Raw genomic sequence first — 18177 nt, 5'->3', positions numbered from 1 at the left:
ATGATTCCGGCACTCAGAAAAGCTTGCGCGTACACACACACACACACACACCCCACTAACAAATGCAAGTTGGTAAATAAACTTTAAAAAGGTATAACAAGACCTTATATATATACAGATATATATTAAAAATTCTTTTTAGTTTGTATTAGAGCGAGCTTCGGACAGAACTGACCACCATCCCATAGACCATCAGGGGTTTTCTGGGACAGCACGTGAACAGGCACGTTAAAGCGTGCACACGCTCTCGCACACACGTCGTGATGGGGGTCCATCCCTTTCCAGAACAGCCACGTGATTTTACTCTGAGACCCATTTCTGTGAGCAGGGGGAGGGCAGAGAAAGGCCTGCCATTAGTCTGGCTTCTCTGCTTCCACCGGCTGAGGCTGCGTTCTCAGTTCTGTCCTGCTCCTGGGCAAATTCCAAAGCCCTTCAAAAACTGGCCAACGCCCTAGGCATCTCCCTACCCTATACTCCCAACAACAGAAAAACTAAGGATGCTTCTCTTTTGGGTGGCGGTGGTTGTTAATCTCAAGAATTTAGAAGAATCATTGCTCCGACCAACCCACTGTCTCCTGAGTTTTCTTTATTCATGTTAACAAGGCGAGAGAGTCGGAGAATGGGAGACTTGGCCTGCTTTCTAGAAGCAGCTGAGGGGAGGGGACACTGAAACCATGGCTGAAATTTGCCTGCAGAGTTGAAGCCAGCCCCCTTGAGAAGGGCTCTCCTCGTAGGGAGCAGGGGATGGCCTGATATGGAGGCCTGACCTGAGTCAGAGGCCTGCGGGGTAAGGCCTCCCAGGGGGCCTGGGCCTGGGCCTGGGCTGGGCTTCCTTGGGGTTCTTAATCCCTGCTGCAATGTGGCCCCGTCTTGCCCTACCCCAACATTATTAAAAAGCATTCTAGGGTTTTTGTTTTGGTTTTGGTTTTGGTTTTGGTTGGTTGGTTGGTTTTTAAAATCAAAGAAAATGGTCAGACTGGACCCCCTTATCTCTCTCTCTACAGACTGCTTCACGGACTCTTTGCTGTTGACGTTGATCTCCTGGTAGCATGACCTTTTGGCCTTTGTAAGACACAGCCTTTCTGTATCAAGCCCCTGTCCAACCTACGACCCCAGAGTGACTGACGGCTGTGTATTTCTGTAGAATGCTGTAGAATCTGGTTTTAGTTGAGTCTTTACATTTAGAATTTGAAAGGAAAAAAGAAAAGAACATTTCTCATGTGCTTTGTAGCTTAAAAAAAAAAAAAGGAAAAAGGAAAACTCACCATTTCATCCATATTTGTCTTTTTTTTCTTTTCTTTTCTTTTTTTGGAAATAAAGCAGCATACACATCTGCACCCGCACCGCGCCCCCCCCACCCCTGCCTGCCACCTCTGTCCCCAGCATAGAGGGGCCCCCAGTGCACCCGCAGAGCCACCCCTCCTGGGGGCTTGGGTCCCAGGGGAGCGTGTTCAGGTGGCGCTTCCCAGGGTGCCCCCCCACCCCCATGCCCTGCCCACCACCTGCTCCCTCCAGGTTTGCATAGGAAAAGCACAGCTCTGACTGGCCAGTAGCTGCCAAAGAGTACCGAACAAACGTATATAAATAGAGCCCTTACAGACAACAATTTTCCCACAACCTCCTTTCTACAGATTCCCTTTATGATTTTTTGTTATCGTTTCCATTTTTGTTTTTATTTGTGTCCCAAAGAGCACGATGTATCACATACCGGCTCAGCTCTCATAGTCTGGGAAACGGGGTTGTGGATTTTTTTTTTCCTCTGACACTTTTGCTTCTCAGTCTCTCAGAGGGATGCTCCCTTTGTGTGTGCGCCCCTCTCCGCCTTTTCCTTTGTTCCAGTGACCTGTGTCCGCTCCTTCTCATGTAGGGATGTTTGTGCTGCAGATAAAAAGAACAAAAACAAACAAAAAAAAATTTTTAAATACCATGAGATGGAAAAAAACAAAAAAAAATTTTAAAAACAGGTGGAATGTAGTGTTTACACGAAAGCCAGTTTTCATGATCAGTCCTATGTCATTTCTACTTTGACTAGTATCCAAACCCCAAACCTCTTCACGGTGTCACTTTTAAGACTTACTATTTGCTGAAGAAGACCAGTCACGGCCATTTCAGATAAAGAGGAGGTGAAAAGACAAAACACACAAAAAAATCAAAAATATGGAAAAAAAAAAACTTGAAAAAAAAGGAAAAAAGAAAAAAAAAAAAAAAGCCCACGGGTCTTTCTAAGCCTTTCTATTCCCAATCGGTGAGGTTTCTGTGATATCTTACACACTGCCAGTCTACTTCTCTGACTAATGGAAAATTCATGTGTAGCTCAATAAAGAGAATGTTTGTCTGTATTCTGAGTCTCTCACCCTCGGGCTTCATTCTGACAGGAGGGGAAGGAAGGGTTTAACTGGGCCACAGACACTGGGGAGGCTGGTGGGTAGGGCTGTAGGTACCAGATAAGGACCTTCTCCCCACCCCCATCACCCCTCCCTCCCCCCCAAAACCCAGACCTTCTCCATATCCACCTCCCCCCTCAGTGCGGCCACCAAGGGGAGCCAGCTGAGCACAGCCACCTAGGAGCAAGGAGGGCCCAGCGATCGGCCATGCCCACCTGTGGATGCCCTCTTCCTCCTGGCCCCGGCTCCTCCTCACCTAGCTGGTTCGGGAGGAGGGTGGAATTGAGGGCTGAAATGGGAAATAAATGGTGGGGGAAATAAATGGAATGGCAGGTAATCCCAAACTTCCCGCTAAGACAGGAACTTGTTTCTTCTGAACCAGTGGTTCTGCAACAGGGGGGGATGGGTGGTCCTAAGAATGAGGCCAAGTTGCCTGGGCCTTCTGCACCCGAGGGGCCACACCCATCCACTCGGACATCTTTAAAAATCTCCCCTCCTGTGCCCGGATACGGGGCACCCACCACAGGCGAATCGCACAGGGTGCCTGAGGTCCGCACAGCCTGGCACCGGGAGCCTGATTCTCCTCTCCTCCAGGCTGCGGGCCCCACCACCTCTCCCCTAAGCTTACCAGGTTTTTGCTGGAAAAACCAGCCAAGTGCTCGAGGCTGCGACCTAGAGGGGACACAGCCCAGCAGAGTCCCTGTGTGGTGTCCACACAAGGATCGCTTGTCAGCCAAGCAGTCGGTGGTGCTACAGCCATCCAGGGAGACGGGAGGGCCGGGAAGAGGTCAGCTCGTCGGACTCCTCTCCACGCACCAACAAATGGCAGTTGCCAGCCAGGGAGGCGCTCTTGCTGGCACCCCAAAGGGTGTTTCAGATTTAGTAGGGGTGGCAGGACAGGCCTGTTGCAGACAGCCTGGACTCACAAGAGGCTGTGTGCAAGAACTGATCAGGCACCCTAGGCCTTCCTCCGCCGGGGCCGAGCCTCCCTTCCAGTGCTTTTTCCACCCGCAACCCTCACCCCCGACCTATCCGCAGGGGGCTGCCCACCACCATCTTCCGTCACGGCAAGGTTGCAGTCGTGGCCACAAACCTGACAGGACACGGGTCAAGGGGGCAAACCAGGACAGAGACAGAAGTCAAAGGACACCATGACTTTGTCTACCTGAATTTCCCCTAAAAACGGGCCATCTTCTAGTGTTCTTTCCTAACTTTCGAGTGAGTTTTGTAGGTAAAACCAACAGGTATCTTTGCCTTATCTCCCTTAAAATGGAAGTCAGGAAGCATTCGGGGGCAAAGAGTGCAGGGAAAGACCAATTCAATTAGAACAAGGAACATGGAGGCAGAACTCCTGCATCACGGCTTCTAGAAGCTCCAGGAGTGTTTCTAATGTGCAGTCGGGTTGGAACCACTTCTAACCTAACAGGAGCAGGGGCGATGAGATGAGAGACAGAGGCTTCCAGGTGATGAAGGGCCTTCCACGCAGGCAGGCGGTTACTCCTGGACAAGCTCGGCAGCAGGGCCTGGCTCCCCACTTCAGCACTCGGCTTGCTTTCCACCCCCGAGGGGACATCTGCTGGCTAAAGATAAGAGAGCACACATTGTCTATACCGCTCCGGTGGGAGGGAAATTAGGTCCAAGCAGCCACCTGGACACCTCGGATTTATAGCCACACAAGACATTCACAAGGACCACTGTTCTGTGGTTTGGACGAGCCTCAAACTTCGGGAGCGGGGGGCTACTGAGGAGAAACTAAGATGTCAACAAAACAAGGCCCGCAGGACAATGGAGGGAGCAACACAGACCACTTGCAGAAGAGCCCAGAGAGGGCAGAAGAGGGCAGAGGGCAAGGGCAACCCAACCAGCGCTCACCACACCGCCCGGTCAGGCGCCTTGTTCTCAGCCGACAAGCCTGAACCAGCAGCCTGCCCTCAGCTCCAAACGAGGGTGGCTGAGCACAGGGCAGGCGCCCTGAGCCCGGGGACAGCCAGGACACGGAAGATATAATGGGCTGGGGACGGGACCCCACCCAATGTAACAAGACCCTGGCCTGGCCTCCCGCCACCGCCCTTAGCATCTGTCCCAGACGCCCCCAAGAAGCGACAAGAACCGAGAGACTGTATGGGGCCCAGGATCCTTTGCTGTCCAATTGCAAAACCTATGGGTGAATTTAGGACTGCTCTTCTTGGGTCATTTTAAGCTATGGAAGGCAGGTCTACGCCTTGATCACGGTCGTGTTGCTATATTCCAAGGTCCTAGGACCCTCTACTGTGTCTCAACCATTCTCTCCTTCCACACGTCTCCAACTAAGAACACGTGGAATTAGGGTCATCGTTAATGTGTGCCACCTGCAAGGTGTAAGGATGGGAAAAACTCTCCAAAAACGGTACACAGAGAATCAAAGTGCGGTCTAACTTTGGCACCTCTGATGAAAACTACCTTAGCGTCCAGCCACACACAGCACACTAGAAGAGTTTGCTTTTTATTATTATTATTGTTTTACAATAAAAACAAATAGCTATGCTCTCAGCAAAACAAAACCATTTTTTTTTTTTAAAAATCACAGAAATTTACTAACAGCATTTCAAGGTAAGGCTTTTGAAAGATTTATTCAAATAAATTATCTCGGCCTAAACATTCACCCATTGTTCTCTTCAATTACGTTTCAACATTCCGAAAACGTTCAGTTATGTAAAATACATTTAACTTAGCCAATCATTTTATATAATACTGGATTCTTCCCCGAAGGACTACCATAAAACTATGCTTTCAAACATTTAAAAAAAAAAAAAAATCCAACAGAACATAAAACTGAACTATGTAGCCTACGATTGCGTGTTTCAAATCCTGAAAGTTAAATGTGGGAAGAATTTGAACAGGTTCAGGACCTGGGTCCGCTCCGAGGCAGATGGATTCAGCATCTTACCTTTCTGTTTAATTAAACCAACAGGAGCAAAGTCATGAAAATGAAGGGCTCTGGGGAAGAAAGATAAAAAAGATCTCTTATGTCTTCAAGAAAGCCCTCTAACAGTGACTTGCTCAGTTTGTAAGGCTCTCCTTTTCTATAAAGGACCAAACCCACAGCCCCTGGCATTGCCTAACTGACTTGACCAAGGAACTAGAACCATAAACCAAAGCTTTGCTGCTCAGTCCTTTCGGGGCTGGCCTTCCCCAGGTCTGGAACACAGAGGGGGGACAGACTCTCAGAGGTACTCGTGAGCCGCAGGAGCACCAGTGGTCACGGAAACAAAGCCAACTTCAGACTGGAGCTCGGCAGTCAGTCCCCGATGTCCTGGGACACAACAGGTCACCTCCTCACGCTCTGCAGCCCCAGGCTTTCCCCTCCTCTGCTCTACATAGCAAATCAGGAGTCACTTTTCCGAGATGACCCCGCCAACCCAGGGCTCTGGCCCCACTCGTCTGGCCTCCGTAGCGTTCTGAATGCCGCCCAAGCGAGAACAGCAGCTTGACGACAGAAACCACCCGGCAGTGGAGTCAGGCTCACGCTTCACATCTCCGCGCGGCTTTTTATGAATCCTGGCCCCCCCCTCACCTTCCTGCCAGACTTGGGGCTAAAGACACCAGCGTCTGCTGTGACCTCCACAAGCAGCAGTAACCCAGTAGTCGGAGCAGCCTGCTTCAGGGTTTCCTGGCTGCCCTCTTCCTCTCGGCTGCCCCGCCCCCTAAGAAGTCCGGGCAAACGCCAGAAGAGATCATGCCTAGAGTTAAAATGTGCAGTGTTTCTAACGGGAAGAGAAATGTCACATAGAAAGTATTACAAAAAAGGATTAAGTTTGTCAGCTGTCCAAACACTATTAAGACCACATGCTTTATACAGCGGCAGCGCAGCCGACCCCTCCTCCGGCGGCGGCAGAAGCGGGGCCGGGCCTCTGTGGCGGCGCGCTGCTCGGAGGCGGCAGCGGCGGACGGCGAAGAAGCGCTAGGACGTCTGCTGCTTCTGGAGCCTCCGTTCGGCGGCCGCGGCCAGCATCCTCCGACGCAGGGTCACGGGGTCAGAGGCTGTGCCTTCTGCCGAGGGGCAGCGCTCCGAGGCAGAGTCGACTTCAGAACTTCTGTTCAGGAAACGCCTACAAAACCCAAAGGCCTCGCGTGAGGGACGAGGGACGCTCTGGGACACACACACACACACACACACACACGCAGAAACACACAGCTTCCCGGGCACCTTCCTGCGGTCACTTGGCACCAGCCCGTGGAAAAGACACCTGTCCCCGGACAGAGGGGCAGAGGCTCCCTGCATCGGGGAGGAGGCCCGTCAAGCGGCTGTCCGGTCCCCCTCTCCACCGGCCACCACAGGGCCACCCCACACCTCCACTGGCAGGCCCAGTGGCCAGGAGGGCAGCCTGGGAGCGGACACCGGGCCGGGTCGGCCTCTCTGGGCCTGTTCCTTCAGCCCTGCCTCTCACGTGGATGCAATCAGAGTGCTCCCCTCGAGAGTTCGGAGAAGCAGAAGCACCGCTGAGGGCTCAGGACACACGGCACGTGGGTGCTCTGTGCAGGTGTGACCAAAGGCGTCCACGGGAGCTCACTGGGGGACACCGGTCAGGTCCGGACCCTTTGCTTTTCCAAGAGAGGTTTGGAGTCTGAACGTTTTGAATGGCTTTTCAATGTTGGAATCTGTTTAAAAAGGCAGGACGTGGGCCTGACGCGACGAGGGTCCCCGGGCCACCGGGTTGCGACCAGAGACACGCGCGAGCGAGAGCCGGAGGGTCGACTTACTTGCGAGCCTGCTGCAGGAGGTCATCCTTCCGCTGGACCAGCATGCGCTGCCTCTCGTCCGCAGACTTGGAGAAGCGGCTCCCCCGGGCCTCAAAGTCCTCGCCCTCGCCAGGCTCCGCCTCCACCTCGCTGAAGTCCAAGGCCTCCTCCAGCCGAGGACTGAGGTCTAGGGGCACACGCTCGGTCTGGGCACAGAGGAAGCAGGGGGCCTCTGTGAGCACGGACCGCCCTCCCGCTAGGACTCCCCGCCCCACCTGAGTGCCCCGAACAGTGTTCTTCTGCACCCACAGGGAGCCAGGCTGCCAGGTGGGGAACCATCGGCATATGAATAACGGCCGGCGTGGGCTCTGGGAGGCCTGTGCGCCACTAAGAACGGCATCTGACTCACGCCAGATGTTCAAGATTAGTGCAATTTTTTGTAGATGATCACCAGTATGAAAAACACAGACACCTTGAAACTGTACTCTCAGCAAACAATAAAGTTAACTCCAAGTTGATTTACATTCTGGGAATTTTTTGTTCAACTCTACTAATTGCTCTGAAACTTAAACAAGTCTTATCACATTTACTACACAAATTTTACACCCTCACTTGATTCTGAAAACAGAGGCAGGCAGATAAAAAAGGGTAAATTTTTTTTTTAATGTTTATTTCTTTTTGAGAGAAAGTGAGAGAGAGACAGACAGACAGAGAGAGACAGAATGAGCCAGGAAGGGGTAGAGAGACAGGGAGACACAGAATCTGAAGCAGGCTCCAGCCTCTGAGCTGTCCGCACAGAGCCCGACGCAGGGCTCGAATTCGTTAACTGTGAGATCATGACCTGAGCCAAAGTCAGATGCCTAACCGACTGAACCACCCAGGTGCCCCTAAAAAGGGTAACTTCTAAGGATCTTTTTAAAAACAGATATAAGGGGCGCCTGGGTGGCTCAGTCAGTTAAGCGTCCGACTTCAGCTCAGGTCACGATCTCGCAGTTCGTGAGTTTGAGCCCCGCGTCAGGCTCTGGGCTGATGGCTCAGAGCCTGGAGCCTGCTTCCGATTCTGTGTCTCCCTCTCTCTCTGCCCCTCCCCCGTTCATGCTCTGTCTCTCTCTGTCTCAAAAATAAATAAACGTTAAAAAAAATTTTTTTTTTTTTTAAATAAAAACAGATATAAGATCACAAGACTCTTTGTATAACAGGATATTAAAATTTTGGGCTCTCTCGGTTTTGGCTAAAGCTCTGAACACTACGGCAATGCCCAGGCGCCCCACACACTTAGGCCAGTGCCTGAACATTGATGTTCCTGCTACCAGACAGACCCAGGTTGGCCAGTGTCAGCCTAGCACCCACCTCTAGGTGACAAGAGTGTTGAGGTGGAAGAGGCTGAGAGACTGGCACATTTGTAAGATTTCTTGGCGTGTGGCACTTGTTACGCGACCTCACCACCCTTCCCTGCCTTCAGTCAAATGAATGAGGGGACTTCAAGACAGCCATGTGTCCAAACTCCTATTCCCTAGAGTTTGGGGGCTCCCGGGGACTGGTGACGACTAACACGCGCAAGGAGTCGAAGAGAAAGACACCTGCTTGTGGCAGATAAAAAAAGGGGAGTGAGTCCAACTTCCACCGACGGTAAGGCCCCACTGTGTGTCCTTCGGGGCGGCCACAGATGCTGGAGGGAACCAGCCTGAGGTTGTTGAAACAGACCCGGCCCAAAGGACCGCCTGGAGGGTGATACGGTCTCCATGAAGGGAGGGATGGTTAGAAAAGGCCTGCCCAAGTTCTGAGGAAGGACAGCTGAGGTAACAACTGTGATACACTCACACATGTAGCACATGCACACACACGGGATGGTGGGGTCATGTGGCCTGTCCTAACCCGCCCTCCTCCTGAGCCCGACCCTGGAGGAGGTAGAAAGAGCAGCTGGTAAATGGGGGAGATGAAGGAAGGAAACGGATGCGCACCCCCAGTTCTGCTGGCTTCCAAGCAGGCCTGAGCTTAGGCCGGGGACAGACCGCATTCAGTACCAACCAGCACAGCCAGTGCCACGCTTGTGCTACATGGAAGTTTTACTAAACGGACTGTTATCCAAGAACTTCTTACTTGGGAATGACTGGAAACACTACAGAGCACGTTCCTTGTGAAGTAAGTACATTCCCTTCACTGTGCTACAAAAAGTTCAGAAATCTTCCCACTAACTATAAAAACAGAGTTAAAGATCAGGACAGAAAGTGAACGTGCTCTACCCCGAAGGGCCCCCAGCCAGCCCAGCACTCAAATCTAAGCTGGGCCTGCTATCCAAAAACCCGGGAATGCAAAACTGAATTCCTTCTCCAGAAGCCAGGTACCACTTTACGAATGCTGCACAATCCAAATATGGATTTGGGTGTGAAAAATTTAACTCAGCAACAGGATCTGAGAGAGTCTTAGTTTCTAGAGCTTCCTGTTTGCAGAGAAAAGCACACAAGGTACGAGGTGAAAGCAGCTTCCATGTCACTCACCCATCAAAGCAGCTGCTTCAGGAAGAGCAGCGTCACCCTGAGCAACACCGCTGGACAAGGCAGCACCAGCGTCAGCCCCCAGCCCCGTGTGTGGGAAACCCCACGTCACAAGCACAGAAGCACAAAGACAGGGTTGTCTGGGGTATTCTCCAGTCTCAAGAAAGTTTCTGGAAAGTGTGGTAATTGATTAAGCAAATGGGAATTACAGACAAAGGGTGTGAACCAGAACCCCCACGGTGGGGGGCTAAGAGCATGGGGGAGGGGGGGCCTCTGCCCTGGAGACCAGACAGAGGAGCTGCCTTTGGAAGGGATGGCCACCTCGACTCACCTAAGTGGATATCCAGGCCAATCTGGCTCCCAAGATAACCACACTCCTCCCCACCCATACACCAGAGGGTCTCATTGGCATGAAGTGCACGGAAGCACTTGGAAACGCTGAGTTGGCCAAGGGAGGTGTTGGGGAGAAGACTTCAACGATTTCAGCTCGAGAGAGCCGAGCCCCAGTCAGCCCCTGTCTGGGTTCAGATGAGTCCGATCACCCAGAGTCCTGCCTGTGCCCAGCTTCCCCGTGCCCCTCCTAGGGCTACTGCTCAAGGTCAAGATGGCAGGGCTGGCCCGGGGACAGCATGACTCCGTTCTCCTCCAGGTCCCAAGGATAATGCCCAGTGAGCGGGCGGTGGCAGGCCCTAGGTGGAAATGCAGGCCATGGCGTGGGCACAGCCGGGTTTGCTAACCTGACATACCGGAACAATGTGGCACAAGGCCTTCTCTGACACCCCTGAGGCCTCATGCACATCAAAGACAGGACTGAAGACCACTGCCGGGCACTACAAGACTGCCCCCGGTCCCATACTCACTCTCTCTCTCTCTCTCTCTCTCTCTCTCTCTCTCTCTCTCTCTCACACACACACACACACACACACACACACACACACACACACACACACCGCCCTTGCACACCTTACCTGCACAGAAGCTTCTCCCTCCTCCTGGTCTCCGTTTGGCCTTTCTACAGGACTGTTCAGTGCAGGCCTGATGCCATCTGAGCGCTGCAAGAGAAAAAGCACCACAGACTGTACAGAGCTGCTCAGGGGCTTATGGAACAGGGCTGGAGAAATCCCGGGGTGCAGAGGGAGCTCCGGTCCCCAACGCTATCTGGGCTTTGACAGAGTCTGCAGCAGCAAAGAAATGAAGATGCTACTAAGATCGAAGAGAAGACAAGGGAGCCTGAGTGTGAGTCTGAGTCATCAACTGGCACCACATTCAGTTTCTCCTCAGTGACAGTGACTGGACGGTGACAGATCGACAGCAGGTAACACTGACTGAACGCTTGCAGAAACTCAACGTGACCATCTCGTTTATCTTAACACCCTATGAAATAGGTACTGTCGTTCTTCTCATTTTTAGCCAGTTTGAGATCTTGGCCACGGCCACAGATGCTCTGGGGCTCTGCCCATCTCCCTGCAGGTCCTGCCACGTCAGTGTGGGCTGGCCAGTTTCTGTAATTCATTGCCTGAGAGCTCACTCTGGCTGCACAAGGTCACTCTGAGCCCCAGTCAACCAGCAGCTGACGGGAAGTGGCATATAAATGCCCCTCCTCACTGCCACTTGGGAGGCCCCAGTGGGATCAAGCTCTAGGCATCCATGACAGTAACCTGCCAGGTAACCCTTACTGGCCGCCTTCCCCGCACCGCCATCTCACAGCCCCACCTGCTGCCTGTTTCCTGCAGCCTTCTCAGATGAACCACTGGCACTCGAATCCTTGTCCCAGGCTCTGCTGCTGGATAATCCAAAGCCAAAAGCCAGGTCAAATAGGGAAGGACAGATAAGGCAAGTCTAATGTCAGCCCATTTGACTCCATGCTCTAGGCTCATTCTCTCTTGAAAGATTCTCAAATTTTCGGATTTTATTAATAGATTTCTACATAGTCTTATACATGAAGTTGAATAATTTCTTGTTAAATGACTCTTGGTCATGTATCTATCCCCTGGTCCTGCCAGGAACCTTGTTTTGAAATGTTAACACTGCGTCAAATCGCTAGTATACATCTGAAACTAATATAACATTGTATGTCAACTCTATTCCAATAATAAAAATGAGAGTAAATAAATCAAATGTTAATAGTTCTTGTGCCCATCAAAGAGGTTATATAATGGGCCAGGAAATGTGACCTTTTAAAAACAGAAGTATCATAGCTATTACAGCTAATGAAAAAAATCCCACCAATGCGCAAAGCCAACCGGGGACAGAGGGCATTACCTCCTAGAGCTGGGGGTCAGCTTTGGCCTGCAGCCAAATCCACCCTCCACCTATTTTTATGGATAAGTTTTTCCTAGAACACAGTTATGCACATCCATTCACACACTGTCAGTGCTATAGCAGCCACAGCTGAGATGCGACAACAGGAGCCCCATGGCTCACAAAGCCTACGCCTATCTGCCCTTTACAGAGAAAGGTTGCCAATCCTCGTCCCAGAGGAACCAAGGTTATGACCTCCTGGACTGGCGAGGGCAGGCTGATGTGGGGTGTGCATCTGTACAAAAAATTACCCAAATACACTTGTCCTTGTCTGAGGATCTGAGCCTCTTTGATGGGTCTACCCTCAAACTTTGGAAAGTGAGGACATTCGTAGAGACCCTTCATCAAATCATGAGTGATATTCAATTAAGTAACTAAAGAGTTAAACTACAGGATTAAATCTCTGTGAAGACAGAATCCACTTTTCATGCATAAAACCCCAGTGTACCTGTGTGGGAAAAGGTACTTGAATCCGTCCTTCTAAAATGTTGTCCGTTGTTATTTCTACCGAGCGTGTCAGCTGGAGGTCCTGCAGCACCAGGTGGTATGGCACCTGGGGAAACATTTCTTGAATCTGATGAGCCTGCAGGAATACAAATATGGAAGCCTTGGAAACGTTCACCTTCAACAGTGACTCCTTGGGGTCATGGTGTATGGCAAGCTCTGAGCACTGAACTCGGCATTCCGCCTTGAAAACACAGGCAAGGCGCCCCTCTATTCTGCAGATCCCCATCAAACCTCACTCATTCTAGCATTTTCCTAGGATGCCAAACAGGTAGCTGGGAACAGCCTCGATTTCAAAATAAAAAGAGCATGGAAATCCAGCTGGATCCCGAAACAGGTTCAATTAGAATATCCCAATTTTAAAAAGTGTTCATTTTAAAGCTCGGTATAATTCAGGTAAAAAAAATGTGTTCCCCTTAAAGAATAATGCCGAAAAGGAACAAATTTCTGATACCACACCCGCATGGATGAAATTCCAATGCATTAGGCTAAGTGAAAGAGCCTGGCTCAAAGGCTATGCACTGTATAATTCCATTTACATGACATTCTAGAAGAGGCAAAATTAAAGGGACAGAAAACTGGTAAGTGGTTGCCAGAGATTGAAGGTGGGGAGAGGAAGCAATTTTACAAAAGGGCACAATGGAATCTGGGGCGGGGTAGATGGAACTCTTCTATACCTTGAGTATGGTGGTGGCCACACAACCGTATGAATTTGACAAAATACACAGAATCAGATACTACGAAGGGTGAATCTACCCGATGTAAATTATTACACCACCATCAGAAAAAAAAAGATTATAAAGAATGTAAATTCATAACACTAGAGCTGTAGGTTTCAAACCGCCCTCTAGAAACGTCTCAGAGCCCACGTGGGCGGGGCTCTGAGCAGCAGTCTGTGTCTAGGGGAAGATGGCACAGGTCTCCCAGCACACTACCACCCATACTTGCATCAAAGGCCCAGATTTTATTTTTCAGGTATGTACATTAAATGAATGTACATACTTATGTACAATGTACATATGCTTATGAGAATGTACAATGCTTATGTTCATGGTTTTATTGTGGAAAAGCCCCAATGATCAAAAGAACAAAAGAGCAGGAAAAATGTGATTGCTTTCGAGGCATAAGGAAGTCTACCACTGGGGTATTAGCTCCTCAGGAGCACAGTACTGTAACTGCAGAAGGAGAAGGTGTCCAACATCAGGGCCTTGAGAGCAAAGACCAGGGTGAAACACGCACAAAGCTTCGCTTAGTGTCTCACTGGGGTGGGAGGGCTAGACAGGCAGAGCCCAGCAGCAGGACCAATAGCCCCGCACTTCTGGGTCCCCTCAGGGTTTCTATGAACGGGAGCTGATCATTCCCCCTGCCCCAGGGTCAAATGAACACTAAGTGAAGAAGAGTCCATAAAAACCTAGACAATCAGGTAACATTCTTCTCCATTCTTCAACAGCTTCCCCCTCATTTCCCTGAGATTCATTTTACCAGACCAAAGCTTTTCTTCCAGAAAATCCAGTGAATTAAATATTGGATCTTTATAAAAAATGTATGGTTCTAGTAAACTAATTATGTTAAGAATAGGCTATTCCAATCCATCATGGAGCTAGAGAAAGACCAACCGGGGACTATCAGAGAATGCTAAACACACTAACTCCAAGAATAATTCTTATTCCTAGAGGGTTACGTGCCCGTGATTCTGATTTTTTTAGGGAGCAGGCGAGGTGATCCACCTGCAGGACTTCAACAGCTGCCAGACCCCAAAGTCCACACACAGAGCCTGACACAAGCCGGTGGGTGGCGCATTAGGCCGCCACACTGCAGACCATCTATGTCCATTAGGTTGTCACTCACACACACTGCTGATGTGGCCGAGCACTTCCCTGAGGAAGCAAGAGGCAGCAGGAACCCAGGACTTTTTCTGTTATTACTATGGTCAAAAACATATAACCATCCTAACCATTTTTAAGTGTACGGTAGGGCGAACCATATGCACATGACCGTGCGACAGATTCTAGAACTCTGCCATCTTGCAAAACTGAAACCCTGAGGAGCAACTCCCCATCGCCCTCCCCACTGGCCCTTGGCAACCCCCATTCTAATTTCTGTTTCTAAGAGTGAGACTAATTTAGAGACCTCATCTGAGTGGAATCCTGCAGTGTTTGTCTTTCTGTGATGGTCTTATTTCATTTAGTGTAACGTCCCGGAGGTTCATTCATGTTGGGGCACGTGATGGGATTTCCTGCTTTTCTAAGGCTGGCTAATATTCCACTGTATGCATCATACATCCATTCACCTGGTAGACACTCAGGCTGCTTCTGCCTCTTGGTTATCATGAGCCAGGCCTTCTACTTAAACCACGTCTCAACGAAGCGCTGGAGCTGCCTCCGTCCGCCCTCCTAACAGAGGCGAATGCCTCTCTCCTGACCCCACCCTCCAGCTTCCCGTCTTCCTCTTCCATCTTTACTTCCCTGTGTGCACCGCACTTTCCATCTCTCCCTCTCTAGTGATCATTCCCATTTGCACCCCAAGCAGGCTACCACATCTATCTTTACAAAAGACCCACGGGTACTCAAAAGAAGTGAGACCAGAGAACAGAACTCGTACAGCCATGCCCACCGCAGCATGACGCAAAAGAGCCCAAAGGCGGAAGCAATCCAAGCGGCCGTCGGCGGAGAGTCACGTAAGCAACGTGTGTGTGGTCTCCACACACGACGGAACACTATTCGGCCTAAGAAGAAACTCTGACCCCTGCTACAACACGGATGAACTCGGAGGATGCTGTGGCAAGTGAAATAAGCCAGGCTCAGAGAGACAAACTGTGATTCCGCAGCTGTTCCTGGGCCGGGGACTGGGTGGATGGACCAAAGGATGAGAGAGCATGACTTCCCTGGATCCTCCTCTAGAACTTCTGGAACTTGTGCAGAAAGGACCTGCTCAAAAACCTTCAAAAAAGAAATCTTAAAAGAGCCAAAAGCTCCCCTGACACCATAATCCTCGCGAGCTACCACTTCTACCGCTCCGCCCACTTTTACAACACGCTGCCAGCCCCAGTCTGTTTCTTCAGTGCCCACTCATTTCCCAATCTACCGGGAAGATCCCATCCCTCAGGCCACGGAAGCCGCCTGTTCCTCTGCAGTTAACCAACCGCCTCCATTCTGCCGAATCCAACACGTCCTCCTCCGACCTCACCTTCTAAGAATCCCCACGTGCTCGCCTTGCACCTTCTCCCGGTCTCCCTCCTCCTAGGTCACCATGTGGCTCCTCCCTCTCTGCCAGCCCTTGGCCCGGAGTCCTCTCCTCATCGTGAGCCTCATCCTCTCCCAGGAAGAGACCTGCTCCCCGCCTCGAGGAGCACCTACAGACCGAGAACTCCCAAGTGTCCACCTCCAGCCTGACCTCTTCGGCGAGGTCCAGATGCCTACGTGGCATCTCCATGCGGATGGCTCACCTCTGGCCGGAAGGAAGGCCGAAGCCCCGTCCTCAGTCCTGCTTCCGCCCATCTCGGTACGCGGGCCCATCACCTGCTCACCCAAAGCAAAGTGTCGTCCAGTCCTGTCGGCGCATCATCCCAAAGTGTCTTCAAGCCGCCCCTTCTTTTCATTCTTACTGCCAACACCCTGGTCCAAACCACTCTTTTTTTCACCTGCATTATTGCACAGCCCCCTAACTGGGCTCGTTGCTTCCATCCCTGCCCCTCTATAACCCAGTCTCTCAGAAGCAAATCATTCTGTTAAATGTCCTGTCAGTCCCCTGTGGGAGGAAAAAGGCCTTAACAACCTTCCAATACTTTCACAATAAGATCTACACCGAGCTGTGGCCTACTAACCCCTGCCATGACCCGGCTCTGCAAAATCAGCGTGCATCACAACCTTGGTCTCTGACTCACTAGGCTCCAACCACAGTGACCGCTGTGCCCCCAGGGCTTTCTCACCTCATGACCTTTGAACCTGTCGGTTCCGCTGCCTCTTTTTCTCCCAACTGCCTCTTTCTCATCCTTCTTGTCTCAGATCAAGTACCAGCCCCTCGGAAAGAACTACTCAGACACCTCCGCTAAAATAGCTCTTACCTCCACCTCTGCCGCATTGCCGGCCTTACTGCCCTCAGAGCACTCACTGCCATCAGCAATGATCTTGTTTGTGTTTATAACCAGTCTCCCCGGCTAAAATCTACACTTCCTGGGAGTGGGGCCCACATCTACCTGGTTTGCCTGGCAGGTGCTATGCAACCGTTTACACTGCATCATACCTGTCGCAGGAGTGGGCTTTCAGTACAGATTTGTCAAGTACATGAAGATAAAGGAATGAAGAAATGAACCAGTGCCTCTCTGAAGTACTGACCAGGCTTACCCAGGTCAGCCAGCAGCGCTATCTAAGCAGGACTAAGGCAGTTAGCATTTTAAGAGTCCTGCATCCATCATCACAATGAACACTAAATTGCAGTGATAACGACACGTTTCTGTAAAACAAAAATACCCGCCATATGACAAAGCTTTAGAGAAACACAAAGAATATTTGAACAGTATCCTTGAGCTAACAGTATGTGTGCCTCCATATCTCAAGGCATATAGATATATGTGCATACCCACAGACGTGTGTGTGTGCGTGTGCGTGCGTGCACACGTGTATTTACTTATTTGGCGGGAGGGAAGGGGACAGGATCAGGAAAACACATTTAGCAGGTCTCATACAACTTTTAATAAAAGGCCCATCATTCTCTCCAGTCACTAAGTCTCTAAATATTTTTGGTTAGCATCAAGGAGCATCCCAAGATTGGCCTAGATCACAACACAGCGAACCCGGCGGTGCTCAGAAACAGACAGATGATCTGCCACACATCTAAAATGGAAGCTGGTTTCCAAAGCAGTTTCAAATTTGACAACACATGAACTGAAGTTGTCCCAGCTACTACGTCACACGCCCCTGAAAATCCTGCTATTCGGCCAGAGTGAAGCACACAGTGCACAGCGTCCAGCCCCTCCCTGATCACCAACCACCCCGAAGCACGGCGGTCCTTACCATCGCATTCAGCTGGGAGTTGCTCGCCTGTGTAATTCCTAGGATGTTGGTGGTGTGCATCACCTCGACGGAGAAACTCGGCAGCCAACTTGCGATCCGGGACCCTAAGACAAAGAGAACCCAGCACAAGTTAGAGATCTCGTCCCCTGCATGGTCCAGTCTGGGGTCGGCCGCTCGGGGACCCCAGCTCGTTCCACTGACGGCTTACTGTGTGCCAGGCCTTTTGTACCAAGGGTTTCACACAGATCAGCTCATTGGATCATCGCTACTTTTATACCCGTTTCACTCTTCTCAGAGAAAACTCAGTTCTCATGGTCTTTTGTCCTGAGGGCACTCAGAAGTCAGGTAACTTGCCCAACATCACACAATTATGGTGGATTTGCAACCAGACAGTCAGGTTCCAGAATCCTTCACCACTAGGCCCTCCTGCTTTCCAGACGCCCTGGATCCACAGGTCAATCTGTTCTCCACCTGGCACAGAAGGAAGGCTTTAAGGCTCTACAGCTGCTACGAGAGAGGGGCTTGTGCTCCTGTCACACCGTACACAAATACCACCCACGTGGAGACATCATTTTCACAATTATTTTCATAAGGTATTTTCTATCGCATCATCTGATTTAAAGACCTTGGTTTTCTCATTCGATTCGAAATTCTTTTCAAAGAGTTCGACAACACAGGCTTGTGTGTGGAGCCAAGAAGTCGGCGGCTTCTGCCATTTCCCCAAGAAAAGGGGGGACCCTAAGCTAAAGCTCCAAGTATTGG

The 18177-nt window shown here is 50.8% G+C and overlaps 2 protein-coding genes across 2 annotated transcripts in view; one reads left to right on the top strand and one right to left on the bottom strand.

Moving 5' to 3' along the window:
• Positions 1-2339, top strand: part of GNAO1 (G protein subunit alpha o1) — a 171062-nt gene extending 168723 nt beyond the window's left edge. Inside the window, exon 9 of the mRNA XM_086689401.1 lies at positions 1005-2339. The gene's annotated coding sequence lies outside the window, so the exon portion shown is untranslated. The remainder of the gene's footprint in view (positions 1-1004) is intronic.
• A 2508-nt stretch (positions 2340-4847) lies between these two features.
• AMFR (autocrine motility factor receptor) overlaps positions 4848-18177 on the bottom strand; it is a 44171-nt gene continuing 30841 nt past the window's right edge. The window contains exons 10-14 of the mRNA XM_086689400.1: positions 17416-17519; positions 12348-12482; positions 10567-10650; positions 7125-7309; positions 4848-6472 (exon numbers count right to left, since the gene is read on the bottom strand). Of these exons, the coding sequence (XP_086545526.1) occupies positions 6325-6472; positions 7125-7309; positions 10567-10650; positions 12348-12482; positions 17416-17519 (656 nt within the window). The 3' untranslated portion in view covers positions 4848-6324. The remainder of the gene's footprint in view (positions 6473-7124; positions 7310-10566; positions 10651-12347; positions 12483-17415; positions 17520-18177) is intronic.

Source organism: Puma concolor, chromosome E2 (assembly GCF_028749965.1).
Source record: "Puma concolor isolate L17-30 chromosome E2, mPumCon1.1.hap2, whole genome shotgun sequence".
NCBI lineage: Eukaryota > Metazoa > Chordata > Mammalia > Carnivora > Felidae > Puma > Puma concolor.
This window is presented reverse-complemented; position numbering and strand designations above follow the sequence as displayed.